This window comes from Myotis yumanensis, unplaced genomic scaffold (genome assembly GCF_028538775.1).
Source record: "Myotis yumanensis isolate MYYU_CA2020_CCGP unplaced genomic scaffold, mMyoYum1.0.hap1 SCAF_5, whole genome shotgun sequence".
NCBI classification, from domain to species: Eukaryota; Metazoa; Chordata; class Mammalia; order Chiroptera; family Vespertilionidae; genus Myotis; species Myotis yumanensis.
This window is the reverse complement of record NW_027223756.1, coordinates 107233531-107254220: the sequence shown is the minus strand read 5'-3', so window position 1 is coordinate 107254220 and position 20690 is coordinate 107233531. Positions and strand designations below refer to the sequence as shown.

The 20690-nt window shown below is 50.8% G+C and overlaps 1 protein-coding gene across 1 annotated transcript in view; it reads left to right on the top strand.

Moving 5' to 3' along the window:
* The first annotated feature begins 2858 nt into the window (after positions 1 to 2858).
* Positions 2859 to 20690, top strand: part of QRFPR (pyroglutamylated RFamide peptide receptor) — a 31964-nt gene continuing 14132 nt past the window's right edge. Inside the window, exon 1 of the mRNA XM_070414168.1 lies at positions 2859 to 3198. Coding sequence (XP_070270269.1) covers positions 2859 to 3198 — 340 coding nt within the window. The remainder of the gene's footprint in view (positions 3199 to 20690) is intronic.

Here is a 20690-nt window from a genome sequence, read left to right as displayed (position 1 = left end):
CACGTCGGTCACGCGGATTCCCAGGCTGCACGTTACACAAGCGGGTGCTGAGCTGGCCCGAATGGGCAGGGTCCACCTGAATAGCAGACAATGCAGCTGAGCCCCTTAATGTGCTGAAACGAACTGGGGGACACGTTGTGTGCGGAACAGGCGACCTCTTTCCGATCCGCCACGGAGATAACCTGTGTCTCACTGTGGCTCCCCACCCTCTGCGCGCCCTGTCCACCGCCTGGCAGTGAGTCAGGGCTGGTCTCTGTGAGACAAATCGTGATAACCTTCCCGAAGCTCTCTCTCCCACTGGGCCCAATCAGCAGGCAGCGGCACGCCTCGGTGTTATTCTCCTGGTCTTTGTACAAACCGCTTTCAGAGCCATGACTGCCATTAGGCTTGCATTGTGAACGGCCACCTGCAGACCGCTCGCTGCTATTGGGCAGGTGGTACATTGTGTCCTTAGAGATTTCTTATGCAAAAACCAAGGAGCTAAATTCCTCTGAGTCCAGAGCGAGGGAAATGTCTGCTTCCTTCCTTTTTTAGGTCACGAGGACTGCGATGGTCCGCGATGCTTCTCCTGGGGCCCCGGAATCCTTGCTGTCAGGGAGCTGGTGGCTGGGTAACCCACCCGGCGGTAGCGTCCCTGGAACCCAGGTTTGCTGGTGCGAAGCCTGCCCACGGCCTCATTATCAGCCTCGTGCCCCCGTGCCGCCTCCTCCTCCCGGTCTTGTCCGGCTAGTTTACAGCCCCTTGCTTTGTAATAAAGACAGCACGGGCTTAAGAGTCTGACTGCCCGGAATTTTGAGAAGCAAACTGACAGTTTGTAACGGTGTGATCTTGAGGGAGTTTCGTAATAGTCTCTCTGCCTCCCCTTTTCATTTGCATAGAAAGGACGGTGAACAGTCATTGTGAAAATGAAATAAAATAATGCCTATAAAGCGCGGTTCATTATTGCAGTCTTTTCCTTTTGGAAGAAATTGTGGTGAAATATATGTAACATTTGCCATCTTAACCACGTTTGAGCGTACAGCTCAGCGGTAAGTACGTTCCCATGCCGGTCAGAAGTCTTCTCATCTTGCCAATCTGGAACTCCGCACCTGGAAATAACAAGGTCCCGTGCCCTGCTCCCTGCCCCCCAGCCACCTGCTCTCTGCCTCTGTGACCCTGATGCCTCCAGACGCCGCAGGTAAGCGGAGCCTCGCTGTGCTGTCCTTTTGTGGCCGGTGGATGTCACTGACACACTGTTCCTTAGGCTCATCTATGTTGTAGCCTGTGTGAGCATGTGCTTCCTCGTGAAGGCTGAGCAAAATGGTATGTGCAGGGCACATTTGCTCACCCACTCATGATGGACATGTGAGTTACTTCCAACTTCTGGCCTCACAGAGGAAGACACAGAAGCAACTTTGGGGTCACCGGACTCTGTGAAGAATTCAATGGGACGTCAAAAGTCTAATCAATAAAAGGAGAAATTGATCAATGGAAAACTGTGACCTGTGAGGCTCTGTTAAGAGGATACATAACAAGGTAACAGACCGAAGGAAATATGTGCAAACCAGTGATTTGGCAAAGGACTGGTGTCTCGCCTATGAAAGGAGCCTGTAAAACTCAACAGCTAATAAGCCAAACAGCTCAGTTAGAATACGGGCAAGGCACACGCTAGACACCCGGAATGGCAAATAAGTGCCTGGAAGATGTTCCATAGCATTGCTGTCAGGCAAATGAAGATTCAGTGAGGTATCGTCACACACTCAGAACCGCCAAAAAAAAAAAAAAAAAAAAAAAAAAAAAAAGACAGGGTCAGATGCTGGCAAGGATGTGGAGAGACCGAATTTCATACAGTGCTGGTGGCAAGGTAGCATGGTACACGCCACTCTGGAAAGCGATCTGGCAATTTCTCCAAAACCTAAACATGCAAACCATAAACTCAACCAGCACACTTCTTGGCATTTCCCGGGGAAATGAACACGTTACGTCTACACAAAACATCTGGACACGACCCTTCACAGCAGCTTTCCTTGTAATAGCCCCACCTGGGAAACACCCGCAGGCCCACAGCAGTGACTGGTGCCAGGAGCTGTGATTCATCCCCAGCCACAAACAGGAGCCCGGACATACCCGACGGCGGCACGGATCTGAAGGGTGCTGTGCTGAGTGGGAAAGCCGGCATCCACAGGCTGTGCCCTGTCCCGCCCGTGTACACAACCTCCGTCAGAAGTAGCACTGAGGTGGAGGACAGATTGATGACCGGAGGGGTGGGAGGTGGTGGGAAAGCTGGGGGCAGGAAGGAGGTCGCCCTGGCCAGATTCTGGTGAGGTTCCAGGGGTCTTCACTTGGGATAAAATGACACAGGCTCCCCTCCTCCCCAACTCTCTCTCTCTCTCTCTCTCTCTCTCTCTCTCTCTCGGATTGAAGTAAGATGGAATCAGAGGGAGAAACCAGGTGAGGGACGCACAGGACCTCTGTGTTATTATAATGAATTTTTTTAAAAACAACAGAAACGACGTGGCCACATTATTTCATAAGCGGAGAAAGCAAACGAGGGACCTCAGCTCTGCCCATCCATGTCCTGGGGAGGAGGAGGGTGCCGCGGAGTGGAGAGCGGCCTCCCTCCCTGGGTGGGAGGCGACAGCGCGCAGCCACGCGCAGCCCCACCTCCCCGCCAGAAGCGCTGATTGGAGCGCGGAGCGGGAGCTGCGGTGCGCTCAGGAGGACTGGGCGCACTTGCACTTGAGAACCGCCGGTCGGTGCGCGCTTCTTGCCAAGCTGCCCTCTCCGCACCTGCCTGCCGGCGCCCGGGGGGAGCCAGGCTGTCGGGGACCCCGGGGCGGGGGAGCCAGGCTGTCGGGGCACCGGGCTGGGCCGGCGCGATGCAGTCGCTCAACATCACCCCCGAGCAGTTCTCCCGGCTGCTGCGGGACCACAACCTGACCCGCCGGCAGTTCATCGCGCGGTACGGGCTGCGGCCGCTGGTCTCGGTGCCCGAGCTGCCGGCGCGCGCCCAGCTGGCCCTCGTGCTGGCCGGCGCGCTCATCTTCGCGCTGGCGCTCTTCGGCAACACGCTGGTGGTCTACGTGGTGGCCCGCAGCAAGGCCATGCGCACCGTCACCAACATCTTCATCTGCTCCCTGGCGCTCAGCGACCTGCTCATCGCCTTCTTCTGCATCCCGGTCACGACGCTCCAGAACGTCTGGGACACCTGGCTGGGGGGTGAGTCCGCTGCCTGTCCGTCCCCGGCCTTCCAGGGGACCCCCCCTCACCCCCCCCACCCCACACAGTCCGCTCCTCTGACCTCCTGACTGTCTCTCTAGCAGAGGGTCCGGCCTTAGAACTTCCTTGCTTGTGCTCACTTGCAGAAAAGTTTTTGCCTCTTGGGATCTGTCCTGAGTTTTTCTTTCCTTGTTGCTCAGCGACAGGGTCAGGGACCGGCTTGGGAAAAAGATCCTGGGCAGGGAGCTGGGGCGCTTCCCACTCTGCAGCCAGTTCAGCTTACGATAATTACCAAGATTTTTTCCTAATCCTACATAATAAAAGCCTAATATGCTGTGTCCACCCTTCCACCATTGGAACAGTCCCTATGATGCGCACTGACCACCTGGGGGCAGACGCTCTGTCCAGTAAGTTAGCTTGCTGCTGGGATCCCGTGGATTGGGACTGAGCGAGATGGGCCAGACCCGCCCTGGAGCCCTCCCGCAGTCCCTCCCTGGCCCCGATCGTGCACTGGTGGGGTCCCTCGGCCTGGCCTGCACCCTCTCACAATCTGGGACCCCTCAGGGGATGTCAGAGAGCCAGTTTCGGCCCCATCCCACAGACCAGGCTGAGGGACCCCACCGGTGCATGAATGTGTGCACCAGGCCTCTAGTTTTTAATAAAAGATAATTACCAAGGTTTTTTCCCCTCTAATATTTAACAAAAGATAATTACAAAGGTTTTGTTTTTTTCTAATTTTTTAATAAAAGATAAAAATGTTTCAAATACTAAAAGCCCCAACATCCCCACATCCCCAACCCCGGCTACTCCCCAAGGTGCCAGTGTGGCTTCCAGACCTGTGGACTTAAACCTTTACAAAGACTAATATAATCCATTTGCAGAGAAGGGTGCCTTGGACCCGTCATTTATAAAAGGATTATCAGGGCCAGGCAGGGGGAGGAACACAGAACCTCTGCCCTCCCGAGAGAGGAGACAGTTCCTCTCCCTCCTTAGTGGGGAGTGGAAACCACAGAGGGTCCCTGAGTCCAGGGCAGTGTGTGGAGGTTGGAAGAGTAGACACTGCACTTCCAGAACAATCCAGTCCTTCCAGAGACAGCTGGAGAGTGTGTCCTCGTCACCCACAAGCACCCGCAGGTCCCTGGGTGCGCCTGGGAAGGAGGCATTTCCCTGGGTGGGTGCACTCAGACCCTCAATCCAGAATCCTCCCAAAGTGGTGGAGACAGGGGGAGGCTGTCAGAGAAGTTGACCTTCTGCCCTCAGGCTCTGCCATTTCCTGCCCCTTGCTAATTCCTTTTAATCTCCTGCAGGGTATTCCTTGCATCCCACAATCACCAAGTTGAGATCTTCAGTTTCTTTCCCAGCAATTGCTTCCCCCCCGCCCGCTACCCCCCCGACTCATTCCTGTCTCCTCTAGAATGTAAATATTTCCCCACATGCAGACAACACTCCAGTCCGGAGCAGCGACTGGGAAGTGGATTGCAGTGCAGAGGGTGGGAAGTGGATTTACGGGTTAGAGACTTCCTCAGTCACTCAGAATTACTCGGTGGAGTACGTTAAAGTTGCCCAGTGCAACTACCTCCATAAAGTGTATGTGGAATCTTTTGATCATCTACACTAATAAAAGAGAAACATGGTAATTAGTGTATGGCCACTACCCTTTTCATTGGCTAATCAGTGAGTATATGCAAATTAACTGTCAGCCAAGATGGCGGCCGGCAGCCAGGCAGCTGGAAGCGAACATGAGGCCAACTGATGTTTCTCTCTCACATAGATGTCTCTCTCTCTCTGCCCACCTCCTCTCCTTCTCCCTCCCTCTGTCTCCAAAATCAATAAAAACATCCTCTGAGGACTGAAAACCCAGCCGGTGTGGCTCCAGGCCCGTCGCTAGTACAGACGCGGTCCCTCTGCACCAGGAGCCAGCCCGCCCTGAGCCCACCCTGAGCCTGCCCTGAGCCTGCCCTGAGCCCGCCCACGCGGTTCTGCCCAGGTCCTCACGGAAAGCCCTCGTGCTGCTGCTGCAGGTCACGGCGGGAGATTTCCACGGTGGGAATCGATGCCAAGAGGGAGGCCTTTAAAACAACCCCACACGGTTGGTGTCCGGCACACCACGGAGCAGAGACATGGACTCCCCTTGGTGCACGACAGCACCGTGGGAGACAAGGGGATCCCAAACACTGTGTTTCATGGAGTGACACTCACCGGAAGGTGGTCAGGGATACTCTGCCTCCAGGCTGCCCAGAGGGGGCAAGCTGCCTGCCAATCCCCTTATGCACCTGCATTAGCATCAGCCACTGAGGAGGGTGTGCTGTGGGAGGTGGGTGCTGAGGAGGGTGTGTGTTGTGCCCAGATTACAAGATTCCCAAGAAACCACATCAGGGAGCCAATTCGATGTAAAAGCATAAGAATCTGTATTCAAGTTAACTTGAGCTCTCCATCCACCAGACTCACCGACACATCGGCTAGCCAAGTGGCCAAGAGAGAGAGAACCCCTCCCCGAGACCGGTTATATAGGGGGGGGGGGGGGTTGGAGTAAGGGAGGAGAAAGGACTGTGCTTTGCCGATTGGCCAGGCACAAGTCGATGTCCCGTTCTTGGGTGTGGCTAGCAGAGGACGTAGCCCTTACCCTGGGGGAAGGTGGAGGGTGTAGCCTTCGCCCTTTCATTCCCCCCTTTGTCTTGGAACTTCCGGCTCAATCATGAGACGGACTGCTTTTCCATTCCACCGTTGCTAGAGGCTCATATTGGATATACCTTAACAAATGGTCTGGTGGAGGGGAAAGAAACTATTTTAGCTTTAGCAACTTCTATTGAAATAGGATTTTTCTTCTTAAAATTTCTCCATGGCTATCAAAAAGCCAAATTAAGATTAATTTATCTACTGTCCTGATGTTTGCATAAACACAACAAGAATGGTAACTGACTACCTTTGTTGGAATCTCATGGTTGAATCTTAATGTGCCCCGTAGGGCCAGGAAGCCATGCCACCCAGCTGCCATCAGGCCCGCCTGCAGTATCTGCTGAGTTAGGTGAATTCTTCACCTGTAGCAATTCCACCTGAGCCCATGCTCCAGGTTTTAAGGCCCATCTCAGTAGCCCTCCTACCCGTTGCAGTCCAGAGTGTGTGGGGGTTCCGCAGGAACGTAGAGGCATCCCTACTGCTCCCCTTCTACTCTTACCAACCGCCAGTGATGGTAGGGCATGGGCCTGACGCTCCAGCGCCAGCCATCTTCAGGGCTTCCAAGCAGGATACCAGGCTTTCTTCGTGGCATTTTTACTGGCTTCAAGTCTTTAGAGCTCAGACAGGGCTTTTTAAAACATGATACTCCAGTCAAAGTTTTCCGTTAATAAAACCATTATTAGGAACCGGTCTTATTGAATCTATGCAAAGAAACGTATTGCCATGTTAGCATCGCCAAATTTCGGAGGAATTACATAAGAAGAAAGACATACTGCTCTACTCTAAGATTTTCTGACTTTCTTTGCTAATTCCTTTTAATTGTTGGTATTAAACTTTCTTTCTATGTATGACCATGCCTCAGACCTTCTACTCTAAACAGGCTTTTTTCAGACTACCCCTGACATGGGCATGGTCATAAAGGCCTGCAAGCAGTACACAGGCTGCCAACTGTTAGCTGTCTCTCAACAGAGACCAAAACCTGATGGGCACCGTTCCCTGCCCAGGTGGGCACCTGTCCTCTTGGCAGCTAGGCACCCTTTACTTTTTGGGGTTCACCCCATATAGTTTCCTTCCAGGACAGCCAACATACATTCAAACCTGCAAGAGAACTAAAGGTCAATATAACACATCAATACAATGAAACATAATATTGGCATCATGGCCGCTTCAGGCAGCCACATTTTCTGCTACTAAACATGTGATCCTATAAATTGTCCTTGTCTCTTTGGAGCCATGTCCATGAAGATGCAGGTATTATCTAAGTCTATTGTGGGGGCTCCTGGCGACAGGAGTGATCGCGAGTTATGTCACCAGCATCAGGCAGGTGGAGCACGCCGTAGCTTGAGCTTCAGTGGGTTGCGTTGATCTCTTTCGACGCTTCATTTGGTGATGAAGTCTTTTTGGACCGTGGATGGGTCCGCTGACCTGACGTGAGTGTGATGGATCCAGGTCGCAACGCCGTCTAGCAGTGGGGGTCGTTAGCACCACAGTGTAGGGATCCTTCCAACGTGGCTCAAGAGTTTCTTGATGAGGCCTTTTGACGTAGACCCAATCTCCTGGTCTGTGTCGATGAGGAGTTGGAATTGGGCTGGTCTCATAGATGGCACGAAGGCGTGGCCAGATGTCCTCGTGTGCCCTCTGGAGCCCTCTTAAGGCCTGCCAAACATGATTTCATAGGGAGTAAAGCCCAGGGTATAAGGGGAGTTCCTTACCCGGTAAAGGGCATACGGTAGGAGAGCCACCCAGTCCCCGCCAGTCTCCATGGTTAATTTGGTAAGGGTCTTTTTTAGAGTTCTATTCATTCTTTCTACCTGACCTGAACTCTGGGGTCTATAAGCACAATGTAGCAAATGTATAACGGCTGTCTGTGTAAACGTTAAGCCGCTTTCCAGCTCCCAGTGTCAGTGCCTTGGTGAGTGCAATGAGTTCTGCTCGCTGAGCTGATGTCCCAGGGGGCAGAGCCTCCGCCCACACAGTGTTTGTGTTGGCAACCACCGCCGCACCTGCGTACCTGCACCCGTTCCGCACGAAGCTGCTTCTATACCTGCTCCAGGATTCCCGCACAGTCATGTAGTGGGGCATCTAGGTCAGGGTCAGGTAGCAGGGTAGCAGGGTTGAGGGCCGCACTGGGAAGGAACCGCACTCTAGGGGGGTTGAGCAGCAAGCTTTGATAGTGGGTCATGCGAGCATTGCTCATCCATCTATCAGGAGGCTGTTTTAGGATCCCTTTAATGGCATGCGGGGTTGTGATCCAGATCTCCTGCCCCAGGGTCAGTTTGTCAGCATCCTTGACTAAGAGCGCGGTTGCTGCAATGATTCTTAGGCACGGTGGCCAGCCAGCGGCTACAGGATCCAGCTTTTTAGACAAATATGCTACTGGGCGACTCCAGGGGTCTAAAGCCTGGGTTAAAACCCCTTTTGCCACTCCTTTGCGCTCATCTACAAAGAGGCGAAAGGGTTTTGTAATGTCTGGTAGGCCCAGGGCTGGAGTAGCTAAAAGAGCTTTCTTTATCTGATTAATTCCAAAATCCCAACCCAGCACAGAATATCACATAGAAAATCAAAGTTCTCAGTAAACAACAGAGATGTTTATAAACATCAAATAAACATTTACACTTATACCTTTTCAGTGAACAAGTATTTTTACAGCCTTGGGCTCTTGAGCAGATAACAGGAACATCATCCAAGTCCCCTGATGGGGGCCTGACAGGAACAGATGTGGGGGCCTTTCCCACATCCCAGGACAGGATTCTTGACCTATGTCTTATTTAGATAGAAACGGTTTTTATCACAAACAAACAAACAAATTCAAAACCAAGAAAATCAAGGCCAGAAGTACCCTCTGATGTTTTAGGGGTACCAAGGAAGGAGAAGTTAGGCAGTGTCCAGCCCTTCTCACAATCCACCACCAGCGACCAGTTCCAGCTTACTGGTCTATTATTCATTTAACATTCCTTTTCTTCCATTACACCAAAGCCATGCTTTCCAGTTAAAACTTTTAGCCTTAATTTTTAGGTGATATGTAAATAATTAACATTTCTCAGATTAACAATACATTCAAATTTAACAACAAGGATACATATTTAAGCAATAAGGATAGATTAATTTACAGAAACCAGTTTTTACCTGAAATAATCGTACTTTAGAAATTAGATTACTGCTATCAGTCCCTTTTAAAGACTTTGACATAACCTTTGATTGTCCTTAGTTTAAGGAAAGCAGGGTTTTTTAGATTTAAGAGATTAGTTTAAAAATAAATCCTCGAAGCAAGCACGCTTGCAGCCCCATAAAACTCCGCCTTAAAGCTCCACCCCTGAGTAAATCAGAGGGCGGGGCCTTTGCTGTTTCAAGATGGCGGCCCCCAGGGGAGCAGCAAACCATGCGGCCACGGCTGCCAAGGCTTGGAGCCCAAAATGGTGGCTGTACCAATAAGCAAAGGCATTTAGTTACCACAATAACACAATTTTTCCCAATTCAATCCGAACATTTCTTTGTCAGGTTCATCTCTGCCATTTTTAAGGCCAAAACAGTCTCGGGTTTTTATTCTGTACTTTCCCTTTACACGTGCACAGAAATCCCACATGCATTTTAAAACTTTTACATTTCTAGCTGGGGCGATCTCCATGGGAAGAGGCCAGCTCGCATCCAGAGCTGCCGCCGCCCCCGGCCTCCCGGGTGTCCGGCCCTCAGGCTCCGCGGGGGACCTTCCCCCGACCCGATGCCGACTGGGGCCTCGCTGCTCCCGCCTCCCGTGAGCGACGCGCCGGCCCCGCCCCCCCGCGCTCCACCTGGCTCCACTCATTCGCCATAAGCCCGGGGCCAACGCCGGCCAATGCAGGCCGCCGCCGCCGCCTCTCCCGTCTCATCCCCGGGGCGCGACCCCGCGCACGACTCGGCCTCGGCGCGAGCCACAACCCCGGCAGGACCGGGGCGGGGAAGGGGACCCCATCGCTGCGACGGGCCCCGCGACCCCAACCCTTTCGACCGTTGGCCGCGTGCAGGGCGAGGAAGCTCCCAAATGGGAAAAACCGTGGCCTCGGGGTCTCTCCCAGCACCCGCCACCGACCGGGCCGGAGGCCGAGCCCCCAGGGCCGCTGCCGCAGCCTAGCCGCCTGGGCTCGCGGCGCGGCCGGGCTCCGGGGCAGCCGCGCGCCGGCTTCAGCCTCCGCATCCAGGCGCACCTTTCCTTTCCTGCGGCCCGAGGCACAATGATTCCCTGCCTTTAAACTCACATGCTTTCACCAGACATTCATTCAGAGTTTAAATAATCCATCCAATTCCTAACAACTTCCCAATTTCTGAGGGAGCTCTAAAGCCTCCCGCAATCTCCTTGAACTGATCAATCACAATACCCAAAGGAGCAGTCTGAGTCCGTCCCATCCCATAACATCCGTCCACTAAGTCCACAGTAAACAAAAACACAGACAGACAAACAGGGCCCCAAAGAACAGCCTTCCACTTCCATGGAAGAGACAGACGATGGGAGGCGGGTGCTGAGGAGGGTGACCTGTGAGAGGCGGGTGCTGAGGAGGGTGACCTGTGGGAGGCGGGTGCTGAGGAGGGTGACCTGTGGGAGGCGGGTGCTGAGGAGGGTGACCTGTGGGAGGCGGGTGCTGAGGAGGGTGACCTGTGGGAGGCGGGTGCTGAGGAGGGTGACCTGTGGGAGGCGGGTGCTGAGGAGGGTGACCTGTGGGAGGTGGGTGCTGAGGAGGGTGACCTGTGGATGAGCCAGGCCTCACTTAGATTAGGAGGGGAGGCAGGTTCTAAGAAAGGATGGGGGAAGCGTGAGCATCTGCTGACATCAGGCCTCTGGATGCTCAGTGGGGAGAGCGTAGTGGGGAGAGCACAGTGGATGCGCAGTGGGGACACGCAGTGGGGAGAGCGCAGTGGGGATGCACAGTGGGGACGCACAGTGGGGATGCACAGTGTGGACATGCAGTGGGGACGTGCAGTGGGGGCAGCACAGTGAGGAGAGTGCAGTGGGGACAGCACAGTGGGGATGTGCAATGGGGAGAGCACAGTGGGGAGAGTGCAGTGGGGGGAGCACAGTGGGGATGCACAGTGGGGATGTGCAATGGGGAGAGCACAGTGGGGAGAGTGCAGTGGGGACAGCACAGTGGGGATGTGCAATGGGGAGAGGGCAGCGGGGACAGCGTAGTGGGGAGAGCGCAGTGGGGACAACGCAGTGGGGAGAGTGCAGTGTGGAGAGCGCAGTGGGGAGAGCACAGTGGGGAGAGTGCAGTGGGGATGCACAGTGGGGAGAGCACAGTGGGGAGAGTGCAGTGGGGAGAGCGCAGTGGGGAGAGCACAGTGGGGAGAGTGTAGTGGGGACAGTGCAGTGTGGAGAGCGCAGTGGGGAGAGCACAGTGGGGAGAGCACAGTGGGGAGAGCACAGTGGGGAGAGTGCAGTGGGGATGCACAGTGGGGAGAGTGTAGTGGGGACAGTGCAGTGTGGAGAGCGCAGTGGGGAGAGCACAGTGGGGAGAGTGCAGTGGGGATGCACAGTGGGGAGAGCACAGTGGGGAGAGCACAGTGGGGAGAGTGCAGTGGGGAGAGCGCAGTGGGGAGAGCGCAGTGGGGAGAGTGCAGTGGGGAGAGTGCAGTGGGGATGCACAGTGGGGAGAGCACAGTGTGGAGAGCGCAGTGGGGAGAGCGCAGTGTGGAGAGTGCAGTGGGGAGAGCGCAGTGGGGAGAGCACAGTGGGGAGAGCGCAGTGGGGAGAGCGCAGTGGGGAGAGTGCAGTGGGGAGAGTGCAGTGGGGATGCACAGTGGGGAGAGCACAGTGTGGAGAGCGCAGTGGGGAGAGCGCAGTGTGGAGAGTGCAGTGGGGAGAGCGCAGTGGGGAGAGTGCAGTGGGAACAGTGCAGTGTGGAGAGCGCAGTGGGGACAGTGCAGTGGGGACAGCGCAGTGGGGATGCACAGTGGGGAGAGGGCAGTGGGGAGAGCGCAGTGGGGAGAGCACAGTGGGGAGAGCGCAGTGTGGAGAGCGCAGTGGGGACAGCGCAGTGGGGACAGCGCAGTGGGGATGCACAGTGGGGAGAGCGCAGTGGGGACAGCGCAGTGTGGGGAGAGCGCAGTGGGAGTGTTGGGAAGTGCGGGCCTTGGGTCAGGGTAGGGGATGTTCAGGTCCTGGTTGTCCAGAGCCTAGGGAGGGGCAGGAGACGGGGACTTGTGGTGACTGAGGTTTGGGAGCTTAAGGCGCGGAGGGCTCCTTCTGAAGAGCTCCCAGGAGCTGGGAAGTCAGCTCTAACCCGTCTCCTCCTGGCTCTCAGCATCAGGAAGGTGAGGCGGGGAGTGCCTAGGGCCAGGGAGAGGGTCCACCCAGCCTTCATCCTGTGGTGGGTGCAGCCCCAGTGAGCCAGGACGGTCCCAGCACACAGCGCTGTGGCTCCCTCTTTGGGCCTGCAGTCAGTGAGAAGGACTGTCTAATGGTGGCTGGGAAATTGACTGAAAGCAATTCCAGGAAAGAGGAAAGGCCTTCAAACACCCCAGGTAGCGGCAGCGCCCTGGGAACCGCACACCCAGTGCATTTGTTGCAGGTGCAGATGGCTGCTTGGGGGAGAGAGAGAGAGTCAGACTCAGCGCTCTGAGCAGCTGGTGGGGACTTCCTCCTAGAGCAGCGGGTCTCAGCCTCGGCAATGCTGGGCACCGCCTGGGAGCTCACAAACAGCACCTGTTTCTGCCCTGAGATTCCCATTAACCGGCTGAGTGTGACACCCGCCACCGGATTTCCAGAAGTTCCCAACAGAACTTCAGTGGCTGGGCCTTGACCTGTGAACCAGGAGGTCATGGCTCCATTCCCAGTCAGGGCACATGCCCAGGTTGCAGGCTGGATCCCCAGTGTGGGGAGAGCAGGAGGCAGCCGATCGATGATTCTCTCTCATCATGGATGTTTCAGTCTCTCTCTCCCTCTCCCTTTCTCTCTGAATTCAATAAAAATTAAAAAAACAAAAACAAAAATAAAGAAAAGAGTCTAACTTGTAGCCAAGGTTGAGAACCACTGATGCTCTGTAAATGCTGACAGGCCTGGGCTGTGAGGAAGGCTGACAGGAAAAGTGGATGCAAAGCGCTCAGAGAGCGCAGTGCCCACCGCACAGACAGTGGTGTCCAGCTGTTACCACTTTTAAAAGGGGCAGTTGGAGACCGATGCCGGGACCTGCAGAGGCAGGCTGCCCGCAGGGGGTCCCACGTGGACCTCGGAGCGGCCACTCTGCCGGAGCAGCTACATTTTACCAAAGCCCCCGACCTTGCCGGGCTCCTGCAAGAGGGATGTGCAGAGAAGTTAAAACTGATGGAAATGTGGAGAAAGGAGACACATGGAGAAAGATGAGAAGAACGGTTCTTTGTTTTAAATATATTTTTATTGATTTCAGAGAGGAAGGGAGAGGGAGAGAGATAGAAACATCAATGATGAGAGAGAATCACGGATCGGCTGCCTCCTGCACACCCCACACTGGGGATGGAGCCGTCAAACCCGGGCAGGTGCCCTGACCAGGAATCGAACCGTGACCTCCTGGTTCATAGGTCAACACTGAACCACTGAGCCACACCAGCCGGGCGAGAAGAACGGTTCTAAGTTAGCACAGTCCACAGCAAGGTTTCCCCAGCGCCAGGAGCCCAGGAGGTGGGGCAGGAGCAGGCGAAGCCCCAGCTCCACCCCAGGCTCCCTTCTCCCTTCGACTGGATGGGCTCGAGCATGGCGTGCTGGCTTTGTGTACACTGGGCTCTCAGTCCCCACAGCAGCTTTCCTCCGCGGCCACCGCAGCAGCTGCCTTGTGTTTGGGGGCGATGCTACATAAACATGAGGCACCTCTGCCCTAAACAAATATCCCTGGATTATCGGAAGTGAAACGTGTCCCTGAAAACACTGCGCTTAGGGAGAGGCACGGAGCAGCTGCCTCTCGCTCCGCACTGTGCAATGCGCTAGCAGACGCTGCTCCTTCAGTGCACGTGGTGTTACATTCACGTTCCGGTTCTGCCCTTTCTGAGTGCTTAGCCTGGGCCCGTCTACGTTCTTTCTTCTCTTACCTGGCATCCCCCGAGCTAGCACTTCAGTCTGGCCATTGGGTATCTTCACTGCCACATCTCTGGCTGATCTGAAATGCAGGGCGTTACCCACAGTGGCTTCTGAGTCTGGGTAAACCACTGTTTTACTAGTAGAGGTTGTATCAGGAGCCTTTCCGTTAAAAAACTGTAAATGTCTGTTCATGTTTTTTTAATTTATTGGGGTGACATTGGTTAATAGGATCATAACGTTCCAAGTGCACATTTCTAGGATACGTGATCTGTATACGTCATTGTGTGCCCACCACCCAAAGACAAACCATCTTCCGTCACCATATGTCTCAGTCCCTATACTATCCCCTCCACCCCCTTCCTTCTGGTAACCACCCTACTGTTGTCTGTGTCTATGAGTTTCCGTGTTATATCCCCCATATGAGTGAAGTCATATGGTTCTTAGCTTTTGCTGACTGACTTATTTCACTTAGCATACTATTCTTTTTTTAAAAAATATATATTTTATTGATTTTTTACAGAGAGGAAGGGAGAAGGATAGAGAGTTAGAAACATCGATGAGAGAAACATCCATCAGCTGCCTCCTGCACACCCCCAACTGGGAATGTGCCCGCAACCAAGGTAACATGCCCTTGACCAGAATCGAACCTGGGACCTTTCAGTCCACAGGCCGACGCTCTATCCACTGAGCCAAACTGGTTAGGGCTAGCATACTATTCTTAAGGTCCATCCATGTGGTTACAAACGGCAGTATTTCATCTTTTCTTATGGCCGAGTAACATATATGTACCACATCTTCTTTATCCAGTCCTCTATCAAAGGACACTTGGGTTATCTCCATGTCTTGGCCACCATTAATAATGCTGAAATGGCCCTAACTGGGTTGCTCAGTGGGTAGAGCATTGGCCTGTGGACTGAAGGGTCCCGGGTTCAATTCCAGTCAAGGGCACATGCCCAGTGTGGGCTCGATCCCAAGCGGGGGGGGGGGGGGCGTGCAGGAGGCAGCCAATCAGTGATTCTCTCTCATCATTGAGGTTTCTATCTCTCTCTCCCTCTCCCTTCCTCTCTGAAATCAATAAAAATATATTTTTTAAAAATATGCTGCAGTGAACATCGGGGTACATATATCTTTGTGAATAAATGTTTTTGAATTTTTGACCCAGAAGAGAGATTGCTGGGTCATATGGTAACTCTATTCTTAATTTTATGAGGAACCATCATACTGTTTTCCATGGTGGTTGTACCAGTTGACATTCCCACCAGCAGTGAATGAGGTTCCTTTTCCTCCACACACACTCCAACACTTGTTAGTGCTTGTCTTGTTGATGATGGCCGCTCTAACAGGTGTGAGGCGGTAGCTCACTGTAGTTTCGATTTGCATTTCCCTAATTGCCAGTGAAGTTGAACATCTTTTCCTGTATCTGTTGGTTGTTTGTATGTCTCCTTGGGAGGGGTGTTTGTTCAGGTTCTTTTCCCATTTTTTTAAAAATATATTTTATTGATTTTTCACAGAGAGGAAGGGAGAGAGATAGAGAGTTAGAAACATCGATGAGAGAGAAACATCGATCAGCTGCCTCCTGCACATCTCCCACTGGGGATGTGCCCACAACCCAGGTACATGCCCTTGACCGGAATCGAACCTGTGACTTTTCAGTCCGCTCTATCCACTGAGCCAAACCGGTTCTGGCCTTTTCCCGTTTTTTAATTGGATTGTGTGTTTGTTTGGTATTGAGTTGGGTGAGTTCTTTATACATTTTGGATATTAACCCCTTGTCAGAGCTGCTGTCTGCAAACACCCTCTCCCATTCAGGTTGGTTGCCTTTTTGTTTTGGTGTCGGTTTCTGTTGCTGTGCAGAAGCTTTTTAGTTTGAGTCACTTATTTTTGCCTTTACTTCCCTTGCCTTTGGGGTCGAATTTATAAAATGTTCTCTATGACCAAGGTCCATAAGTTTAATACCTATGTTTCCTTCTATGTAATTTACAGTTTTGGGTGTTATATTTAGGTCTTTGATCCATTTTGAATTAATTTTTGTACACGGGGACAAACTGTAATCTAGTTTCATTCTTTCGCATGTGGCTTTCCAATTTCCCCAGCACCATTTATTGAAAAGGCTTTCTTTTCTCCATTATGTGTTTCTGGCTCCTTTGTCAAGAAAGATTTGCCCATATACACGTGGTTTTATTTCTGAGCTCATTTCTGTTCCATTAATCTGTGTGTCTGTTTCTCTGGCAATACCATGCTGTTTTGGTTATCGTAGCTGTGTAGTATAATTTGAAGCCAGGTAGTATGATACCTCTGGCTTAATTTCTTATCTCAGGATTGCTTAGGCTATTCAGGGTTGTTTTTTTTTGTGGTTCCATAAAAATCTGATGACTTTTATTCTATTATTTCAAAGAATGACATTGGGATTTTGATGGGGATTGCATTAAATCTGTATATTGCTTTGGGTAATATGGTCATTTTAACAATGTTGATTCTTCTAACCCATGAACATGGACTATCTATTTTGCTGTGTCTTTTTCAATCTCTTTAAATAAAGCATTTTAATAATGCTTTGTAGTTTTCAGAATATGGGTCCTTCACTCCTTTGTTAAGTTTATTCCTAAGTATTTTATTATTTTTGTTGCTATTGCAAAAGAAATTGTTTTTTTTTCTCATTTCTTTTTTTCTGAAGCTTTATTGTTAGTATAAAGGAAGGCAGTGGATTTTTGTACATTGATTTTGTATCTTGCAACTTTACTGCATTTGTTTATTGTTTCTAATAGTTTTTTGGTGGAATCTTTAGGGTTTTCTATTTACAGGATCATGTCATCTGCAGAGTGACACTTTTGCTTCTTCCTTCCGATCTTGCTGCCTTTTATTTCTTTCCCTTGCCTAATTGCTCTGGCTAAGACTTCCAGAACTATGTTGGATAAAAGTGATGAGAGTGGACGGCCTTATTTTGCTCCTGAAAAGCTGTCAGTTTTTCACCATTGAGTATGATATTGACTGAGGGTGTGTCATATGTAGCCTTTATTATGTTGATGTACTTTCCTTCTATACCCATTTTATGGAGTGTTTTAATCACAAATGGATGTTGTATCTTATCGAATGCCTTTTCTCCATCTATTGATAAGATCATATGCTCATTACCCTTTGTTTTATTAATGTGTATTACATTGATTTGCATAGGTTGAACCATCTTTGTGCCCCTAGAATGAACCCCAGTTGGTCATAGTGTATTATTTTTTTAATGTATTGTTGTATTCGATTGGCTAGTACTTTGTTTAGGATTTTTGCATTCATATTCATCAGAGATATTGGTCTGCAGTTTTCTAGTGCTATGGTGCCAGGGCTAGACTGGCCTCATTAAATGTCTTAGGAAGTATTGCCTCTTCTGCAATATTTTGGAAGAGTTTGAGAAGGGTAGGTATCAAATCTTCTTTGAATGTTTGGTAGAATTCACTGGTGAAGCCATCTGGTCCTGGACTTTTATTTTGGGGGGAGGATTTTGATGTTTGTTTCCATTTCCTCAGTGTTTATCCGTCTAATGAGATTTTCCATTTCTTCATGATTACGTCTAGGAAGGTTATATATTTCTAGGAACTTACCCATTTCTTCCAGGTATTAAATTTGGTGGCAGGCAGTGTTTCATAATACTCTAGTACAGTGGTCGGCAAACTCATTAGTCAGCAGAGCCAAATATCAACAGGACAACGATTGAAATTTCTTTTGAGAGCCAAATTTTTTAAACTTAAACTATATAGGTAGGTACATTGTTATTAACTTAATTAGGGTACTCCTAAGGCTTAGGAAGAGCCACACTCAAGGGGCCAAAGAGCCGCATGTGGCTCATGAGCCGCAGTTTGCCGACCACTGCTCTAGTATGATCCTTTGTATATCTGTGATGTCTTGGTGACTTCTCTTTCATTTCTGATTTTGTTCATCCAGGTCTTTTCTCTTTTTATCTTAGTGAGTCTAACCAGGGGTTTGTCAATTTTATTAATCTTTTCAAAGAACCAGATCTTTGTTGTATTAATTTTTATATAGTATTTTTGTTCTCTATTTCATTCTATTCTGCTCTAATTTTTATTATTTCCTCAAATCCCAGGAACCTAATATTACATCTTAAAGAGCTAGAAACGAAGAACAAAATCAACTCGCATTGTTTTCTTTTACCAACCTTGGAACAAATTCTTCAGCGTGGATATCATCATTAGATGCTTTCATTAAGTTATAGCTCATTGTACCATTTTCTAAATTAACCTAAGAATGATTTTCTTCTTTCCTGCATGTGAGTACTCTGTTCGTTTCACTCTGTCCTTTTCACTTGAATCCTTTTGAGAGCCACTGTTACACTGGCGTGAAAACAAATACTGGCTCAATTGTTTTCTATTTCCAAGCCTCATTTTTAGAAATAATGAGCTCTTATTCCTATTTAAATTATTGAGGCCTGCACTGTGTGTGATGGGAGGTGAAGGCGGGTGTGAGTATAGGTCAGTGGACACCATTCGTGCCCAGAAAAGCGTTTACCTTCTGGAAATAAAACTGCATAAGCAAGTTAAGGCGGGAGAGCGATAAATATTAAACCAAAGCATTTGCTTCTAATCCGATCCAGTAGGCAAAGGGGAACCATTGCGGTTTTCAAGTAGAAATGGAAGCAGCGATGGAGGCAAACTGAAACCGTCAGAACTGGACTGTGCTGTCAGAAGGAGCATTGGCCAGCCTATTCTGCACTTTAGGCAACGTACCTGCTAGAGAAAAAGTAACAAACAAAAAGGATGTCAAGTAAGTTCACTTCGTTCTGAGAACCGCTGAGAAGGGAATGTACTAGAAGGATGTTGGAGGCACACAGGATCGGTGTGAAGCTGGAGGAGGGAGCCAAGGGTGCTCAGAGGTCGGCAGCAGCGTCTAAGCTGTGGTCCGTGGTCGCTCGTGACCTGGCGGGCACCGGACCGCATACCTTCAACCCTCTTCATCTTCACTGGCTCTTGCAACCCTGGGAGGACCTATGTCTGCCTGTCTCCCCAGGAGGGGCTCCTACCTCACCTGCCCACAGGGAGCAGAGTTCATGCACCAGAGGAAATTGTGTTGAGATTGAGAAATGCAGGTAGATGGACAATGAAAATATAAGAACTAGCCTTTCCAGGCAGGCTCCGAGAAGCACACTGATTTAAAACTTGACGGCCCCAGATGGAAAAAAGGGAAGGGCATCCCAAGAAACAGTGCCCTACACCAGGAATTGTAGGATTATCCCAGTTTATTTTTATTATTATTATTTTTATTATTATTATTTTTTTATTTTTTATTTTTCGCTTAAAGTATTACAAAGGGTATTACATAAGTGTCCTTTTTTCCCCCCCGCCCTTGACAAACCCCTACCCTCCCTTACCCCCCAGTGTCTTATGTCCATTAGTTATGCTTATATGCATGCATACAAGTCCTTCGGTTGATCTCTTACTCCCCTCCCTCCTGCCCCCCAACTCTCTCTGGCCTTCCCACTGCAGTTTGACAATCAGTTTGAGGCAGCTCTGCCTCTGTATCTATTATTGTTCAAAAGTTTGTAATGGTCTTTATTATCCATGAATGAGTGAGATCATGTGGTATTTTTCCTTCATTGACTGGCTTGTTTCACTTAGCATAATGCTCTCCAGTTCCATCCATGATGTTGCAAATGGTAGGAGTTCCTTCTTTTTAACAGCAGCATAGTATTCCATCGTGTAGATGTACCACAGTTTTCTAATCCATTCATCTACTGATGGGCTTTATTATTATTTTTTAATCCTCACCTGAGGATATGTTGTTATTGATTTTTAGAGAGAGAGAGAGGAAGGAGGAGGGAGAGAGAGAGAGAGAAAGGGAGAGAGAGAGAGAGAGAGAGAGAGAGAGAGAGAGAGAGAGAGAGAGAAAGAAACATCAATGGGTTGCCTCCCATACGTTCCCTGATCCCTGACCTGGGATGGAACCCAAAATCTGGGCATGTGCCCTGATCGGGAATTGAACCCCCAAGCTCTCGGTGTACAGGGCTACACTCAACCAGTGGAGCCACTTGGCCAGCGCTTCCCATAGGTTGCCATTTATGGGAAGAAATGTCACAAAGAACACATTCTTGAAAAACAGCTTAGACCTGCACGAGTCCATTGGGAAGGCTAACGCGTAGAAGGAGCACACTGAAGAGCCACCAGAAACAGGAGCTAAAAGTGAAGGGAGGGCCGGCGGTTGACATTTCGTAAAGGGCAGAGACAAAACCGAAGTCCTCAGGGCCTCCCTCGCTCCAGGCCGCCAGACCTTGAAAAATGATCCCCGCGTTAAAAAGGGCAAAGCGGAGCAGGTTCGAATAGGAACAAAGATCAAGATAAATGAGGAGGGAGCCGGAGAGCACCCCCCTGCTTTTTAGAAGAACTCGGACCTTCAGCCGAGATAAGCTCCATGCAGGACACGGACGGAACTCGGGGATGTGACCAAGTTTGGGTGTGACCAGTGTTGGCGACTTCTGAGCAAGTTGCTTGGAGAAAACATCAGAAGTAGTGCGTTGGGCGAATGCTGTCTGGATCCATAACAAGGGCAAGATGACAGCGAGTAGAACAAGGGCTTGGTGCAGACCTGTCCCGCGGACTATGGAACGGGTGGCGTGTGAGCAAATGGGCGAGAGCTGCACTGAGACAGGGCGTCGTGACCTGGGCCCGGCTCCATGCGGTCACACACGGCTGTGTGCCCTCAGGAAGGCACCTCTCCTCGGCGCTGTGGCATCGTCACTGGGAAATAAGCCTGTAGAACGAGACGTCCTGCGCGGGGCAGGTGAGCCACAGGCAACCTGCCA